The following is a 19442-nucleotide window of genomic DNA, read 5'->3' as shown; positions in this document are numbered from 1 at the left end:
GTGGACTGACGATGCTACGAGTATACGGTCTTGCTGCGTTGCATTGCGTTCAGTTTCATTCTGTGAGTTCGACAGCTACTTGACTAAATGTTGTATTTTCGCCTTACGCGACTTGTTTCTCTTGTGTTCTAAAATCGATATATCAGAACACTTTTTTTGTTGAAAGTCTGAAAGACACAGATGTCTTTAAACAGCCTGTTCTTCTTCTTCTTCTTCGTACGACGGTTGTGTCAGACTCGGAATCTGGAGGATGCCATGAACATGGACGTTCTTTCCAGGTCCTCCAGTGCTCCCCACATTTTGGTCCTCAGATCTGTTTGGTCAGGCCATGTCTGGATTCGCAGTTGGTCGAGGAGGGGACATGCTTGGAGAACATGTTCTGGAGTCTGATCTCCCTCTCCACAGTCACATGTGGCAGACTCTGCTACACCTATCCTCCTTAGGTGTGCTTTGAGGCAGCAGTGTCCAGTGCGGAGGCGGAAGATGATAGCCTGCTCAGCACGGCTTAGGAGATGGAGGGGGTCTTGGTGTGGCTTGTAGCCAGAGGTTTTATTGGTAAATTTCTCTTTCCATCAGTGTTTTATGAGGGTCTTTGCCTCTCGATATGACTGGCAGTGGTTTGGCTGTTCGCCTGTTCAAATATCTAAACTGACGTATGTAGATCTGTCAGTGACTCAGCCTGGTTCCTGACAGCTCACTTACGGCCCGGCCGTTTTCTCAGTTTAGAATCAAGTTGTTATTTTTATTTCAGTCGTCGAGTCACTGCAGCATTCGGTTTTACTTGTTCATGAAGAAGTATGCCTACTCTACATGTATCAGCCTCTCCAAAGGGCTTAAATGTGTGGACATTTTATAATAGTTTTTTTCTATGACTGGTGTCATTCACTTTAACTATAAAAAAAAAACTGCCAGACGCGGCGAGTCAAGTCAGTTAAACTGAGTTAATCATATCTAGCAACAAAAACCTGTCATCACACCAAGAGCTATACGCCACGGTTCAGGTTGGGGGTTGTAAATATGTGACCACACACCAGCAATACCTAAAAATAGGGGAAGGGCTCCTATTATGGACCACTTTTTGTTTAGTTTTTGTTGATAACTAGCTTGTTTTCTTGCGAAGAAGTTTCATTTTGTGTTTGGTAGTCCTTCTCTCTTAGGTTAACCGTTAGGCCTAATTAGAGTGAAATAGCTTTGATAGACATTCAGCAAAAATTAAATGCAGAAAAAATCACAAAGGGTCCATATTAGGAGCCTGGGCGCCTAATATGGACCAGTGAAGCAGCCTTCACGAATCACTGTAAAAAGCCCCCTATATTTCAAAATAACATGATACAACTTAGTGTACAAGTCAGCCTAATTGAAATATGCTCTAGCTTGATCTGTCAATTCGGGTTGATGAGAGCATTATTTGAAGCACACCAGGAAACTAAAGAAGCTTATCAAAAACAGAGTAAAAATAAGTGCAATTATCAACTTCCACGAAAAGAAGACTTTTTGTTGCATTTTTTTTAAATCTCGAGGGCTAGTTATAGGTTATTTCCAGCAAGCTTCTAAATGAATTAAGAAAAATAGCCTTTAGCTTTTATTTTCTTCGTCGGATTTGTTGAAGGAGGTCCATATTAGGGGACTCGCTCATACTTTTAGATTTTGATATTATTTTTTCAGTGTTTGCAGTAGAAACTCGGGGTCAACATTGCTAAAATGTAACAAATACGGTTTTAGCTGTCATATATAGCAATTTTTGTGTGATAAAAGCTTTGGCTGTGGACAGAAACGAGTCCGTTTTAGGCGGCAAATTTAGAGTGAACGCTACCAAAAGTGAAAAAAATAGAAAAAGCCTAACGGTTTTGAGATTTCTGTTTCTGCAACTGTTTTGACATGTGCACTGAAGTTATCCAGAGAGGGTGAATACAGCGAATAAAACTTTTTTGAGCGCTCTAGCGCCGTTAATTTGTCAGAACAGAAGGTGGTCCATATTAGGAGCCGGTCCATATTAGGAGCCCTTCCCCTAGTTACTCAAATTGAAAACGGCTGTACTTTTGAGTGGGAATCCCAGACTGTAATTCTTATTCAGTCACTGTGACGCCTTTTTGGGCCAGTCGTAAATTTCGTCTTCCCATTCGCCCCTAAAGTGGAATTTGTATTTGATGCGCTGTCGGCCTAGAGATAGGCCTACAGATTTGAAATGAGCCAAGAGCCGCTATAGGCCTATACAGCCTCGGAGTTTCAAGTGTTCAGTCGGGTGTTGAATTACTGATAGCGGATCGAGTCATGACGGACAGCACTGACGGACGCACACACCGTCACACACTGGGACACACCGTCACACACTGACACATCGGACACTCCGTGACCGACTGACGGACACACACACACCGCCGCGCACACTGGCACACCGCACACACACACTGACACACACACACACCGGACTTCGAACCCAGGGCCGACGTCTGACTTGGCCGCGCCCGTCAGTCAGTCTATCCGTGACGTGACCCAAACTGAAATTGACGTCGACTCAAGTTACGGTACGAATAGTAATATAACAGCAAATATCGGCAGTTATTCGGCATTGAATGCGGCCAAATGTCTTTATGTTATTTTTGTCGTTTTCCGCCAAGTTTCCAGCGGCATCATATGTCAGTTTTGCACAATGAATCCTTTCAATGCTACTGCATGAAGACCGGCCGCTTACCAAGAAGCACCGCTGAGTACATTACCAGCTAGCTTTCAACGCTACTGAAAAGACTTACCAGGAAGCACTACAATAGCGGCAAAATCGATTCAAGTTCAAGTTACTACACAGTTACTGCTTTTCCTTGTGACATTTCTCCTATATATGTGCATGTATTACTGACATGTAACTTGAATTTCCGAATAGAGCACTGAGGCGGGTTGATAATTATAGGAATGGAGATTGCATTAAAAATGTTATTGATGAAAAATCAGGAAGCGTGTTTTTTGTCATCGCCTGATGGTGTAATTTGATGAACGTAGTCATCACCACTCTTGCGATCAAAAAAGTCCTCCACCGCACCCCGATCAACCGCGCAGTCTGTGTGTATGTGTGTCCAGTGTAGCACGGTGTGTGTGTGTGTCAGTGTGAGTGTCACGTAGTCTGTGTGTCACAGTGTGTGTGTTTGTGTGTGCCCGGCCGTGTGTGTCATGTGTTTGTGTGTATGTGTGTGTGTGTATGTTCGGTATGTATACATGTATGTATGTATGTAGGCCTATGTAGTATGTAGGCCCTATGTATGTATGTATGTATCGGTCCTGCTGCAGCTAATTACTGTCAACTACCGTCAACTGCCGTTACGGAACTACCGTCAACTTTTTGTGTGTCTTGAACTTCTTTTCAAGTTTTCCCTAAATGCAGGTGGCTGAGTTCGAAACTGAACTTGCGAACGGGTAGCGGAATCGCAATTTGGGGCGGTACTACTTGTCTCCGATAACCCCGAAAACCTCATCAGAAATAAGAAAATTCGTCCTTATATCGTGTTTTGTTACATAATTGTTTGCAATCATGACTTATATTTGCGGACGGTGCGAGGATTTTCGAAGGAGCGGAAGCACTAATCACATGACGTCATCAATAATTGTGCTTTCGAGTAACAAGAGTTACCTCCCTTGCATTGAAATTGTTGCATCGATTTCGTCGATAATCCGGCTCTCAAAACAAATATAAGGGTGCATGTAGCATGAATCAGGCTTACTTTTCACAGGCATGTCCAATACTTCACTTTGTCCTAGTCATCCACTTCTCATCCACTTCTACTTCGTGAATCACAAAAATCCCGTGCTTCATCGCCCCAAACTGAATGGCGATTCCGCTACCTTCGCAGGTTTCGAACTCAGCCACCTGCATTTAGGAGAAAAAAAAGAAGTTCAAGACACACAAAAAGTTGACGGTAGTTGACGGTAGTTCCATAACGGCAGTTGACAGTAGTTGACGGTAATTAGCAGGACCCGTATGTATGTATGTATGAGTATGGATGTATGGATGTATGTATGTACTAGATGATTACCGGCTTCGCCGGGTACCGGCTTCGCCGGAAAGAAGTAGAGCCGAATACCAGGCTGCGCCTGGGACCCGGGTGTACGCCGGCTTCGCCGGCGCACGAAGGAAAGGAGATAAACGCGCAAAACACTGGAGACCTTCTAAAAATAGTAACGTGTAGTAACCTTCTAAAAATAGTAACGTAGTAACGGGAATATGGATTGACGCCACACGGAGGAAGGGAGATAATCGCGGCTGAAAACACTGGAGAAGATAAGGAAAAGTTACTGGTAGTGGATCCCGACAACAAAAAAACACACACACAAAAAATCGGTTCAGCGCGCTGAGAGCACGTGTTGAAATATCTCATCGATGAGGTTGTGTCCGGGGTGTAGCTGAATACGGTGTCCAAATTTGAAAAAGATCCACCGAGAACTTTGGCCGTGCATCGCGAACAGACAGACAGACAGACACTAGTCGTATATATATATAGATGTAGGCTATGCCGTATGTATGTCAGTTTGTATGTATGTATGTATGTGTGTGTCAGTGTGTGTGTGTGTGTCTTGTGTGTGTCAGTGTGTGTCAGTGTGTGTGTGTGTGCCGTGTGTGTGTGTTTTGTTTGTCAGTGTGTGTCAGTGTCACAGTCACAGCCTCTTACTCAGGCCGTACCATCGCCGGGTGGCCAGGACTGACCTCTCCGTTCCAAGTCCGTCCGTCAGTCATGCTCTTCAGTTTGAGAACTGAGGCCGCTCATCATATGTCAAGTTGTGTGTCCGGTGACGGTGTGAGTGTGTGTGTGCCGGTGTACGTCAGTGTGTCACGTGTGTGTCACGTCAGTGACTCCTTAAGTTTTGTTTCTTTGACACGGTTAGCTTCTCAAGTTTTGTTTCCAGGTGCTTGATAAAAATCCTCAGAAAACCAAAGTTTGTTTTCATTAAAAGTGATATTTGAATGAACTATGTGTCAAAGTGGACGGTTTTTTTTTAAAATTTTTTTTTAATAAAAGATGTAGTCACTAATTTTGGGATAGATTCAGTCTTCCGGAAAAATAAAGATAGAACTGACTTTGCAGTATGGTTTATTTTACTGGGCGGGGATGTAGCTCAGTCGCCGGGACAAGCACGCTGGATTTGTATCCAGTTGGCCGCTGTCGGCGTGACTTTTCGTCCCCACGTTCGGCGAGAGATTTATTTCTCAGAGTCAACTTTGTGTGCAGACTCTCCTCGGTGTCCGAACACCCCCCGCGTGTGTACACGCAAGCACAAGACCAAGTGCGCACGAAAAAGATCCTGTAACCCATGTCAGAGTTCGGTGGGTTATAGAAACACGAAAATACCCAGCATGCTTCCTCCGAAAGCGGCGTATGGCTGCCTAAATGGCGGGGTAAAAACGGTCATACACGTAAAATTCCACTCGTGCAAAAAACACGAGTGTACGTGGGAGTTTCAGCCCACGAACGCAGAACTTGAGAAGAAGAAGAAGTTTATTTTACTCAAAAAGGCCCTTAGATGCAACAACTTCTTCAAATGTATAAACAGATTCAGGGGCGGATCACATCATTTTTAGGAGGGGTTTCCAACTTATTTTTAAGGGTCAATTCGGCGACGCGAAGTGTTTAGTTGAGGGCATGAAGCGTTCGAACCGCCTAGGGGGGTCCGGGGGCAAGTGCCCCCCCCCCCCTGAAAAATGTTTTAAAAAAACAAGGAAAATGGAGCAAACTGGTGCACTCTGAGCCAAGAAACGTCCTCTAATACACCTTCCAACAAGTAAATTTAAGAAGACAAATTTGGATAAAAACAAGGACGATTGACTGACCTGGTGTAACCTGAGCCAACAAATTACCCAACTACTTTCTCAAACCGCCACTAAGAAGACAAAGACCATGCCCCCCGGAAAAATGTTGATAACAATCAAGGAAGATGGAGCAATCTGAGCCATAAGTTTGTCTTAATTTTCAAATTTATTTAATTTTTATTTATTTAGAAAAAAAATGTTTAGGCTAAGGGGGGGGGGGGGGGGGGGGTCCGGAAACCCCGGAAACCCCCCCTGGATCCGCCCCTGAGATTTTATTTCCTATTTAGATATCACGAGAACAAAATAAATTTCAGAAAAAAGGCAAGTTTTTGTACTTTGACAAAAGTTCTGAAATCATTCCTGGGTACTTTTTAAAATGTCTCTCCGTAACTGCACAAAGACATTATTTCTGGTGAAAATACAAACAAAAAAATAGCAAGAAAAATGGACAGTTTAAGTCTGGAAGATGAATACATGTATGTCCCAATGACGGCACTAAAGCTCAAATAATGATTCTGAGAAAACCGTCCAAGCGTCAATTAACAGTTTTCAAAATGGTGTCTAAATGTTCATAAACTATTTTGAAAATGATCATTTCATTGCTAGACAGAGGTTGACAATGACAAACTTTACATTGCAAAATAATGATATGTTGCACAGAGTACCTAAAATTAATTTTAAAAAAACCCACGTTTTTGGACCAAAACTGATTCATAGTTCACTTGCCATCGTGATGCATGTGTCACATTATTGATAGGCGTTTGACGCCATGCAAAAAAGGTTATTTACGCCTGAGGGAAACTGCAATGTTACTAGAATATCAACAACAAAATATCCGAGAAATCGATGTATTTTTTGTTTACCCAAAACAGATTATAATACATTCGGGGATTCTAGCGGTTTCGCATGCCCTCGTCCGGCTATCGGAATGCATGGATGATGCTAAAAATAGGACCAAGCTAAAAATAGATGTCTACCCAGCTAGAGTTTTCCCGGAATTTCCATGCCGTGGGCTTCATCTCCGATTCAAACGACAAGCACTGATTTGGCCTGAAACTTCGCAAAAATTCTGCAGTTTTAAAGTAAAAGCACAATTTTTAAAGAAATTCACAACAGCTGCTGTACTTTTTTGCGATGAAACTGCGATCGTGATACTTTTTAGGCCGGCTGATGCAATCCGCAGACGATTGATCCTTACATAGTAACTTGCATAATTAGCGTATGGATATGTAACACTTTCTTCGCGACAAAATAAAAACAATTGAAAACTGACATGGTATCAGACCACAAACATCTAAGATACTGACAATATTTGGATTTATCAACGAACAACGAATAAAATACATATGTAGAGAAAAATGTCATCACGAGTGTTAGAACTATATTTCCTCTCCCATACACACTGTGACGTCAAACAGAACACTCCGGTCAATCTACCAGCAATGAACCATCCTGAACACCATGGATCAGTCACCTGTTTACCACACAAAAAGAAGTTGAACATTTTGATACCTTGAGCTTGAAAGTAATGGAATTGTCGATCAAAGAAAGTATCAGCGAGAAAAGACTTTCACACCAGTATTGTGTTTGTCTCAAAGCCAGGCAGTTCAAATATCTGGACGAGTATCATTCCAAAGGTGAATGGTTTTGGATGGGAGGGAAGACACCGCCGCCAGCTGGTTCCTTGTTCACAGCGCTCGCAGTTACAGATTTTCCCGCTTACGGAGTTATTCCCTTCCACGAAGGCAAGAATTTGTATATTATTGACTGTGATGGTATGGGGGAAGCCGAATAAAGCGTGAGTTTTGTTACTATTTATTCTCAAACTTTTCACAACATCGGACATTTTGTAATGAAAGCGGCACATGGTTCTCAACCAGCCCCTAGGCAGCATGGCAACTACGCTAGAAACTACAGTGCTTCTGTGAATCCTGGTTTGAATATAAGTTCATCAGCAAATCCCAAAATGGTTATGCCACCATTTCTACGATTAGACAGTACGGGGGAGGTTTCGTCAGAGGACGGACCAGCAGTACAATCGAAGGGTATCCATAGGCATAGGACACCGGTGTATCAGTTTCACCGCCAAGGGGTGTCAACAAGCGTGTGCAACGGGTTTCTTGGAAACTGGATGCCCCATCTCACACCCCAGAAACCTGGTTTGTCTTCAAACCAGCTGACAGTATCCCCCCAAACAATGGCTCAAGGAGGAATAAGTGCACTGGACCAGCTGATAGACAGCAGGCAGTCTGTAAACTGTGTGGCCAGGCAGGCGATGCCATCAACAGTGAAGATGGCGCATCCTTCTGGACTTCAGCGACCTAGCCAGTACAAAAACTGGGGTGTGAATGTGATGATGGCTCATGGCTACCCCTGGCTACCACAGGGCGTGTTCCCCTGTCATCTCTTTGACGCATTTCATTCAGGTAGCCAACTGTGGCAGCCGCCTAGCTCTGGTCATTTTCCACTCCAAACGGGTGCTCCGAATCTGGTTGGAACTTTGTTGAACACTTGTGAACCTTTTGCAATGCAAAGCTATCATCACCCGCATCCTGTGCCACCACTGGGTTGTAAGCCTATGCATGAAAAAGTCACCAACAGCAGTCCTCATAGTGATTTTAAAACTCCTGTGTTGCACCCCAAGAGTGGTATGTACACTCCCAAACCTGATAATATTGAACAATCCATGACTGCTGGTTGTGACAAGTCCACTAGTGTGAGCCACTCTGAAGTCAAGGTACTTGTGAAGTGTGATAGCCCTCCCGATTCACAGGACCTTATTACTGTCAGTCATTGCACTTCAGGAGCCCTAGAACCCAGTATCCGCCTGTGCAAAGACTGTGATCAGGAGATAAGTGCTGAACCTCTTCAGGAAAAAAACATGGCAGCAATTCATTCCAGTATGCAAAAAAGTCAGCACCTTCCATCAAAGCCTTCTCCTGCTGAGGAAGAAAGTATAGCAGAGCCTTCTTTTAGTCATGACTTGCAAAATGATGATGCCAGCTCAAGTGTAGATTCTGGTATAACAGCTGATTGTTTGGATAACCAAGAAGATACAGCCATTAGAATTGTACCAAATGTGGTCTGCAGCATGGAAGAACCTCAAAATGTACAGTTCCAATGTGGCGGTCTGAGTGGATGGAGTGAGGTGGATGTTGACACTGCCAGTAGTGATGATGACAGTCAGGATGATGATGCTGACAGTGATGATCAAGATGATGAAAGTGATAATGAAGTTGACCTGGAAAGCCAGGCAGAAGCGATGAACTGTTTCCGGGTATGCGAGCTCAGCGAGGCCAACTTTCTGCACAAGAAATCCAAGGAGAAGGAAATTGACCAAGAAAATAATGCTGAGCAGAAGCGGTCACCGCCTAAGCCAGATCGTGAAGCCAACAGGCGTTGGGATATGCACCATCCACAGAGAGTACCTCCTGGCCGTACAAGCAAGGTAAGAGAACAAAACGGATCTCAAAGTAATTGCTCTAGTTTTTTGTAAATCCTCGATTATCTCCCCTACCCGCCCAAATAGTCCGCAAAATGACATGTGACATGTATAGTAACTCCCTGCAGATTGTATTTAACTTTTAAGCAATGTATATTTTAAGTCATTGAATAAGTACAACTTTAGCTTGTTTATTTGGTTTTTTTGTCAGTGTGTAATCACACACACGGTTGTTCTTAATGATTAGTGGCCACTTTGACTGTGTTAGAAGTACAGAAAAGTTCAGCAATAGACTAATTCCGAAAATGACTCTGGTTTGTTTTTGTTGTGGAAGAGTGAAAACCTCTAACAAACATTGGAGGGGCTAATCACTAGCCAGGAGTGTGTCAGAAACACGTGCTCCTGTCCACATGGAAAATCGTTTGTCACTTAAAACTCATCTGTACATGTATTTTCCTTGGATTCGTTTTCAAAGTGTCTCATATTATTTCCACAGGTCCAGTTTGCATGCGGCAACGATGTGGATGAGGTGCACACAATTGAACGCGAAACCCTGACCGTGATGGAGATCCAGAAGCTGCGAGATATCTCCAAACAGCATAATGGCAGAGCTCGTCACATTCTCAGGATGAAGTCTTCCAAGTGCGATTTTGAAGAAGACGACAAATGTCAGGGCGACAGGATGTCTTCTTCTGGAGGACTCTATTCCAACGATAGTGGTGTTGATGTCTGTGATGGTGCATCAGATGTACAAGTAAACTCTGGTGTCGGTGAACAGAAACAATCAGCGGCCGTAAAATTATTGAAACATCCCAATGACGCAAAGGAGAAAACGGATGTTGATGATGATAGCGAAGAGGAAAATGATGATTATGGCGTTGCCTTTTGGTCTGAGAGCAGTGTGTCCACGGAGTCAGAAAAAGAGGATGGCGATGAATCCGAGGATGAGAAAGATAATGATGAGGAAGTTGAAGAAGATGATGGGTTTGTCATTGAGTTTGGGAATGAATAAACAGGTGTTTGTATGGTATTTCAAAGTGAAACATTCCTAGTCAAAAAAACAAGTATATGTTTGATGCAAGAACGTGTGAACTCGGACATATCCAAGCAGCCAAATTGCTTTTTCTTTCTGCAGCACCGGTGTCATTTGTGCTATAGGTATTCAATTGACGGAAGGCAAAGTATCCCTATCAGCTCTATTCTGGGCAGATTTTCAGTCAAAGCTGTTGACGTTTTGTTTTTTGAAGGTCTTTTTGGTTACCTGTTGATCAGACGTTTATAAGAGAGCTACATTGAGGTTGTAAATCAAATCAAGCGATAACTAATAACAAAACTTGTCCAGGGGTTCCAGATTGAGAACTGTGTTATAGCTAAAGACTTGAAACAAACTGGTTGTAAAACATTATTTAGAAACGGATTCCATATTTGCCTTTTCTTCAAGCAGTACTTTGTCATAAATCAGAAAACAACAGAATTCAAGGTTGCTGTAATAGACAAATTCTGAAAATAACTTGTCGACTTTGTATGGGTTGTGAACGAGTGAGTACCCTTACTTTTTCTTGGACAAATAATTGACACGTGGTTCCTGTGTACATGTACTTGTTTGAGACACACCCTATCGCTTGTAATGCCATGTTGGGAAACTTTTCCCAACGTGACATTATTTCCAACGTGACATTATTGGCCAGTCAATAACGAGGGGGTAAGTCTCATATACATGTACCGGTACGACGTGTTGATTATTTGTCCAAGAAAAAGCAATGGTACTCGCTCTTCCACGACCCATACAAACCAAACAGAGTTATTTCCAAACATGATCTGTTGTCAATAACACTTCGGGATATTACTTCTGTTTAGCCTGAGCTGTTCAAAAGACTTGTGATTCAGTGATTGTGCAATGTTACATTTCCATGTCTGTGTATACTTTTCATTCCATCCCATTCACGTTTGTGGGGGAATGGGATTGCCAGAGATGTTTATGTGTTTTTCAGTACTTTAGTATGAATGGTACTTTTTGCACCAGTTTTCATGTGGATTAGGCCTAAAGTAAGAACTAGCAATATCTTTGGATAGTTGGTTCATCCTAAAAATAAAAAAAAAGCAAAATGAACTGTTCTTTGTTGACTGGCTTTTATTAGACAGGGCTCAGGTTCTCATTCTTATTAATCTTAGCCCTTTTTCGCTACAATAGGGTGTGATGAAAGAGCTGACAGTAAATTAAGATAGTGTTCATAGCATAGCATTAAATTACTCACATGGGACATAGATATCATGGCAGGTTTGCATTGGTCACTATAGGTATTGATTTCATCATGAACATTTATGACAGGTTTGTATGTATTGAAAGAGACCTCCCACAGTGTGTAACAGGACTAGTGTCTTTCATCAGAGCCACACCTGTAAATGAATCATTAACCTGTGACCTGCAAGTTTACTAAACAAACTACATTTTCAAAGCTGAAAAGTGCATTGCAATGTCTACTGGTAGTCCCATTGTTCTTTTCTCTTTGTAAAATGATGTGTTTTGCTAACAGTACACATAAATTATATAAACATAAAACTGTGCTGCCCACTGCAGTGAAACAGGGTGCTATACTGCCAGTGTTGTTTTAATTTAACTGAGTCATGAATGATGAAATGGCTCTATGCAAACCTGTCTGGATTGAATAAATGGCTGTGAGTTGTACAATGTTATTTTATTTGAGTGAATGACAATGTACACACTGCCATTTAATGCTTGCAGCTTGCTGGCAAGTTGCCAAAATGCAAAACATTAAGGTTATTGTTCAGTTGGCATGGAAGGTTTGATTTTTATGACGTACGTACTAAAGTCTTGCTTACTAGACCCTAGCCAAGAAAATTCCATTCCTGGGAAAGGCGTGACTATACTTACAGGTCTTGTCAAAATCAATGAGTAGAAAGCTGTCTAGGTTTTTGTTTTCACTCCGTTGATGTTTTTCAAATTGTTTTCGGTTGGTCAAAAAAACAAATCGTAAATAATAATAATAAATGAGCATTTATATAGCGCAACATCATAACTTTACAATTATGCTCTTTGCGTTTTGCTTTGGTTCTTTTTGTGTTTGTTAGTTTTTGTTTCTTTAGAATATCTTTCTGGTTTACCCTTGATTTAGATTGCTTCTTTGTCGGTCATGTAATTTTCATTTTAAGTAAAATTTGAATCATTTACACTTTGCTTTTAATTTTTGAGTCATTTTACTATTTGTTGGGATAGCTTCCTTAAAAGATTTTTGTATGTATGATACTACATGTACATTATTTTTTATCAGAATGTCAACAAAAACATGGAAGGGGGGGGGGGGGGCTGCTTTTGCCACATCTAGTTAAAATCTGTTATAATAGTTTCCTTCATCTATTCTTAATTGCTTTGTCACTATGTCTCAGGTACTTTCGTTATGCTCAATTCATTTTGTTGTGCTTTTTTTGGTACACAACTGGTTGGTCCGGTGTCAGAATAATGTGACTGGGTGAGACATGAAGCCTGTGCTGCGACTTCTGTCTTGTGTGTGGCGCACGTTATATGTCAAAGCAGCACCGCCCTGATATGGCCTTTCGTGGTCGGCTGGGCGTTAAGCAAAAAAACAAAACAAAAAATTCATGTTGAACACTGAATAGTTCAAGTTCGACAGATAGCCTGCTAATGTTCCAAAATCAAGAATCAAGCAAAGTTCTCAAGGATTGGAGGAAAATGTAATTACGGTGTATGTAATGATAAATAAATTATTTACTAGAACCTCGACTATCTAGTATAGTGTGGCTTAGAATGCAGTCAGACTCCCCTCCCCCCCCCCCCCCCCCCCCCCCCCAAAAAAAAAAAAAAAAAACCGATGTCATGTACCTTTGGTTGATTCAGTGGTTGCTTGCACATGAATTTCCTCCATTAATGTGTACAGTTTTATGGCAAAGCATGCAGTAACATTCAAGGTGTATTCATGAGCAGGTGATTTTGGTGCACGGCTGATGCAAGACAGAGAAATTGAAATGGATGCAAGACAGAGAAATTGAAACGAAGCCACGCTGTTCTATTCTCTGTGTGTTTGTGAACTTGCACAGGGTGCTGGATGTAGACAGCAATGTAACCTCCATTCATGTACATAACAAAAGTCTGCATCCCTGAAGACACAATTTTTCCTGTGAAAACAATTTGGCTCACACCCCCCGCGGGTTAGGGGGAAGAATTTACCCGATGCTCCCCAGCATGTCGTTAGAGGCGACTAACGGATTCTGTTTCTCTTTTTACCCTTGTTAAGTGTTTCTTGTATAGAATATAGTCAATTTTTGTAAAGATTTTAGTCAAGCAGTATGTAAGAAATGTTAAGTCCTTTGTACTGGAAACTTGCATTCTCCCAGTGAGGTAATACATTGTACTACGTTGCAAGCCCCTGGAGCAAATTTTTGATTAGTGCTTTTGTGAACAAGAAACAATTGACAAGTGGCTCTATCCCATCTCCCCCCTTTCCCCGTCGCGATATAACCTTCGTGGTTGAAAACGACGTTAAACACCAAATAAAGAAAGAAAGAATTTGGCTCACCATCTCAGATCTGGCCAGGCTCTTAACATGGGATTAGATCATTCTTCGTCTTGGTCACATTAAAAAAATCGACACTGACCGCCTGCTGTGTCGAGTTGGAATGTTTTTAATGAATTAATGTCTCCCATTGTGGCTGTTACAAGATTAATTAATTCATGAAACCATTCCACGATATACAGAGACAGGCATGGGAATTGTCCGGTTTTTTTGTTCCGCCGATAAAGCAAAAGTGTCCGCCGAAAAAATAAAGGGGGGAGGCACACAAAAAAAGCACCGGTTACTTTTGCCTTTGCGCAAAAGCCCGCGAAAACTTTCCGTACTTTGTTCATGCACTGCTACCGCCCGCCTCAGTTACTTTAACTTTTATGTTTGAAAGTAAACCAGATTGCACAGATTGTGTTACAAGTTACATTTTCCTGTTTGTCTCAACAGATCAATTTTTTAACAAATTTAAACCATATAATACATGTATATATTTTTGAGTCACTTGAGAAAAAGTGACTCTATGTAATCGGTCAGTGTTAGTCTGTCCGGCCGGCCGTCCGTAGACACCACCTTAACGTTGGACTTTTCTCGGAAACTATCAAAGCGATCGGGCTCATATTTTGTTTAGTCGTGACCTCCAATGACCTCTACACTTTAACGATGGTTTCGTTGACCTTTGACCTTTTTCAAGGTCACAGGTCAGCGTCAAAGGAAAAATTAGACATTTTATATCTTTGACAAAGTTCATCGGATGTGATTGAAACTATGTAGGATTATTCTTTACATCAAAGTATTTACATCTGTAGCCTTTTACGAACGTTATCAGAAAAACAAGGGAGATAACTAGCCTTTTCTGTTCGGCAACACACAACTTAACGTTGGGCTTTTCTCGGAAACTATAAAAGTGACCGGGCTCAAATTTTATGTGAACGTGACTCCCAGTGACCTCTACACTTTGACGTCTGCTTTGGTGACCTTTGACCTTTTTCAAGGTCACAGGTATGTCTTGAAGGAAAAATTGCCTCATATAATATTCAGAACTGCGAAAGTGACTCGATCGAGCATTTGCTCTTCTTGTTTTTCTTCAAAAAAGCAAAAATTGGTACTAAAAACACTGATTCTAAAAACAGAATTTAATGGCAAACTTGGAGCTCAGATGACACCAGATTGCACCATCTGGGTTCTTTGGAAACATTTTTTTCCGGGGGGGCATGCCCCCGGACCCCCCTAATAAGGCTAGGCGCTTTGCGCCGTCGACTTGACGCTTCGCATCTTCAGTTATAAATTTTCAGCCTTTTTTACAGTTTTCAATTCCCATGCCTGAGGGAGCACCTAGGTTATTGCTTTTTGGTATGTGACCAACTGGAGGGATGTTCTTATCCTATGTAAGAGATGGTGAACTGAGCTGTTTTCACAAGAATGAGTGTTAATAATCTATGATAAGAACGTACCATGTGCCTTAACTTACTGGCTGGCGCTGCTGCCAGCGTTATATATGTAACAGATTCTCAATTTCAGTGTTCAGTAACACTTTTTTTGGTCATTTTTTTTAAAGATTTTGATGTGGATGTGTTTTGTTGATGATCCTAACTCAGGTAAAAGTAGCAATGAAAAGGTTTCTATATAAAAAAAACAACTGATTTAGCTGCTATTATTTTAATGTACCTATGCCCTCGATCTTTATGGTATTCAATTGAATGCATGTGTATTTATTGTTTTAGCTTCCCGCAGTGGGGCACTGCGGTTATGAAATTAAAGGCCCCTCCTGTTTTTGGAACCGCAGGAGCTTTCTAGTTTGCTGTTAGGTAGATTTTTGGTTCCTCTTTCCTGTCATGCTCTCTTTTTCTTCATGAATTCTTTTCTTTTTTCTGCCTTCTTGCTCATTCACCTGTATTTTTTCCAAAAAATCTCTTCTCTTGCCGCTTGTCTCGCGATTCATGTATAGTTTAATCTGTTAGTGTTCTGATGTAAGCCCAGCAGTAGATAGGTTAAGCCTATTTTAACATACTGGAAACTGGTAATCTTCCAGTAGGTATTAATTTAGTTTTACTAAAGCCTGCTGGGACACAAGTAATGGGTTAGTGCATTTGTAAACAGGAATCGCTTGACAAGTGGCCCCCTTCATCCCCCCCTTCCTCGTCCTGATATGGCTCTACGTAGTCGGCTGGACGTTAAGCAACAAATAAACAAACAAACAAAATTATTGTTTTAGCTTCAGTCAGTAAAATGCCCTGTTTTATTTAGATAACAAGCTTGGTACTGATTGATGCTGTCTTCTACATGTATTTTGGTTAGTGTAATGGTTGCTTGGCTGAATCTGTTGGCATCTCTTCAGTCAAAATCAAAACCACTCAGGCAGACAAACGGTTACTGGCAGCAGTTATTGGTTTTAACTGAACTCATGAATGCTTACCGGTTCTATTGCAAAAATATTAAGAATGTAAACAAAATGCAGCACAGTTTCCCAAGTCTTTGTTTAATTTGGAGATGAGAATTAATGTGCCTGAGACATGTCTCCGTTTGTATGGCCATGTTGGGTTTGATGCGTGCATGCCTGATTTTCTCCTGTAGATGGGTGTCGGCACAGAAGGTCTGCCCGCTGTCCTCAGCCAACATGCTCCGTCTTCATGGCAGCTCAAATTTTTTATCGAGGTTCTCTCCTCTAGATCCGCCGTGTTTCGCCTAGGGGCTTGCGCTGCCTAGTTGATAGGGTCACCTCGTAGAGGATGTGGTCATAGACCACGCACGGTCGGTCTTGGGATAGGCACCGGGAGGGCTACCCCTCTACCCGCACCTCCACCACAATCCCTTCCCCTGGTAGCTTCATCCCCAAGGAGGAAACAGAGCTACCTGCAACACCCCAGACATGTCTTATTTTGAATGATTGAGAACTTCCCTTTGTTTAAAGGGAATGGCTGAGTTGTGATGTTTAAGGAACCTTACTGATGTCTTTCAACAGGAGTCATCCAGGGACTGATGGCCTTTGCATAATGCTTAATTTGCATAAATATTGTTGATTTGAGACTAGACACACAAATGGACAACATACAGTAGGTCAATGCTGTACATAATTATTTTATTCTTCCGTGACTTTACTTTCGTTGATTGTGAATGGTTCAGACATTCAGTTATTTCAAAAATACGAAGGATTTTGTGTGCCTGCGGTCGTGATAATATGGGTAAAGATGTCGTTTTCATGTGCCAGTGGTTTGGAGTATATTGACTCATACTTCATAGGTAGTGGGATAATCATTATAATGCACTGTGTGCATCACATTCCTGCTTGCTCAAACGTATGTAACATTGATAAAAATTGAAATGAAATAAAATATTTTTGTGAAAAAAATAAAGTGTAATTGTGTGTGTGAAAGAATGAGGATTTTGTTTTTCTGATTACTGTAACTTCTGATTTGTCAGAAATTTTTTTTAGCAAATTACAGTTTATTTTATGGTATGGATGACTTAAAAAGTTGAACTTGTTTTTACAGTATAAACATTAGTCTATTCAAATTTACTAAAGTAGGCAACAAGAGAAAACAATGTAATTTCTGTCAGGCAGTCTACTTTACAAACATTTTCTTGATGAATGACCATTGTTATGTTCTTGGTGAAAAAAGACCCCCCGCGGGTTAGGGGGAAGAATTTACCCGATGCTCCCCAGCATGTCGTAAGAGGCGACTAACGGATTCTGTTTCTCCTTTTACCCTTGTTAAGTGTTTCTTGTATAGAATATAGTCAATGTTTGTAAAGATTTTTAGTCAAGCAGTATGTAAGAAATGTTAAGTCCTTTGTACTGGAAACTTGCATTCTCCCAGTAAGGTCATATATTGTACTACGTTGCAAGCCCCTGGAGCAATTTTTTGATTAGTGCTTTTGTGAACAAGAAACAATTAACAAGTGGCTCTATCCCGTGGCTCTATCCCATCTCCCCCCTTTCCCCGTCGCGATATAACCTTCGTGGTTGAAAACGACGTTAAACACCAAATAAAGAAAGTGAAAAAAGAAATTTTGCTTTCATTCTGTCTCACAGAGATAAGACATATATAGTACATTGTGCACACAGATTATGGGTGAGATACAGGGCTTAGCCTGGGAGAAAAAGGCAATGGGACATTTGTCTCCCTCAACTAAATTCCGATGGGACATAGTCGAAGGCAAAAAGCGTCTAAGATGCATGTACGCGTTTTTGAACAAAGATGCAATATGGTGCCATCTGAAAATTAGCCGCTATATCGTGTTGTATGTATGTGTGTTTGTTTGAGTGTGTGTGTATTCCGATGTAAAGTGTACATTTGGTGGCGCAGTGGTAGGTAATCTCAATGCGCCCTTTGACGCACTGAAGGGAATTGTGATGGGACATTTTCAGAGATGTACTCTTTAGTAAGTCTTCGCTAAAGCTTCCTTTGTTAATCAGTAAAACTTTCAAAACACAGTTCACTTTTTTCTCTGACCTGTAACCTTTGACTAAGGTAATCTCTTTACAGGTGCAGAAAAACAAGTTGGGTCGGATTTGCATTGAGTTCAAAGTCATTGTTTTAGAACACATCAGCTGTACACCGAGATGTGACCGTGTCTGTGTCTGAGAAGTACGGTGTTTTTTTGTCTTTGTTCAAGAATGTAGGAAAGCTCAGTAATTCTCATGTGATCATATATAATTAGCAGCAGCTGACAGTACTTATCTATGCGTTGAAACACATGAGCTGTGCATGGATATGTCACAGAAATTGTATATCTTCCTGTCTTTGTTCAGGGTAGTAGGTACGCTTAGCTGTGCAGTAATTCTCACATGACCATATCAATTGGCAGCAGCTGTTGATGCTAAATGACCCATGAATAGACAAATATATTGACAGATTTTGGAGCAGACATCAACATGACTTAATCTTTCAGTTATATCTGTATTACTCGTCGGGGGAGGTGGTAGGTTCTTCCGAGCAATAGCTGTGATGAAAAGTTTTTACTTCTGTAGCTACTGTAGTACATGTATGTATTTTTAAACTATCCTTCTGCGTTTGTGGGGATGCGACTCCCACATACACTTGTAGGTACGAAGGGGCTTTGACATATATATGCCCGTTTTTTCCCAGCCATTTAGGCAGTCATATTCTGATTCCGGGGGATGTATGCAAGGTATTTTCGTGTTTCTATAACCACTCGAACATGGATTACTATATCTTTCCCATGCATTATTGGTCTTGTCCCGGTGTGTACACATGAATGGCGATAAATGAATAGCAGGTCTGCATATAAGTTGACCTGGACGATCAGAAACATCTATACACTAGGCAAGGCCAAGATTCGAACCCCAAACCTTTCACAAAAGACGGATGTCCTAATCACTTGGCTAAGTGCCCGTCTTTTGAACCATTCTGATGTCAGGTAGGGAAGATAAGGGTGAGCGATTGAAAAGATGAGATGGAAAGTTCACAGATGTTTGGAAAGACAGAATTATTCAAGGAGTAGTAGAAACATAGACTGCTATTTTATGCATAATAACTCATGAAACAGAGGGAATTCTTTTTGAATGTTGTTTGTTGATCTCGGGTCAAATTTTTCTCCTGTCACGCCGATTTGTATTGCAAGCCAAAATGTTACTGTCACATCAGATATGTCACAACTCGTACAAAATGTATTCACTCGACAGCTCTACCACAAACAACACAACTTTCAA

At 41.4% G+C, this 19442-nt stretch overlaps 1 protein-coding gene and 1 long non-coding RNA gene across 2 annotated transcripts; one reads left to right on the top strand and one right to left on the bottom strand.

Moving 5' to 3' along the window:
• Positions 1-7207: 7207 nt before the first annotated feature.
• On the top strand, positions 7208-13041 carry LOC138971241 (protein starmaker-like). Its single transcript, XM_070343932.1, has 2 exons — positions 7208-9239; positions 9730-13041. The coding sequence occupies exons 1-2, from the start codon at positions 7644-7646 to the stop codon at positions 10243-10245; spliced, it is 2112 nt and encodes a 703-aa protein (XP_070200033.1). The 5' UTR covers positions 7208-7643; the 3' UTR covers positions 10246-13041.
• Positions 13042-16062: 3021 nt separating this feature from the next.
• On the bottom strand, positions 16063-16773 carry LOC138971243 (uncharacterized). The gene is made up of 2 exons (XR_011457203.1): positions 16631-16773; positions 16063-16274 (listed from the first exon to the last, which is right to left on the bottom strand). It is a non-coding gene; the product is annotated as an uncharacterized lncRNA (long non-coding RNA).
• Between the last annotated feature and the right edge of the window lie 2669 nt (positions 16774-19442).

Source organism: Littorina saxatilis, linkage group LG7, assembly GCF_037325665.1.
Source record: "Littorina saxatilis isolate snail1 linkage group LG7, US_GU_Lsax_2.0, whole genome shotgun sequence".
NCBI lineage: Eukaryota > Metazoa > Mollusca > Gastropoda > Littorinimorpha > Littorinidae > Littorina > Littorina saxatilis.
The sequence above is the reverse complement of the archived record's forward strand: the minus strand, read 5'-3'. Positions and strand labels throughout refer to the sequence as shown.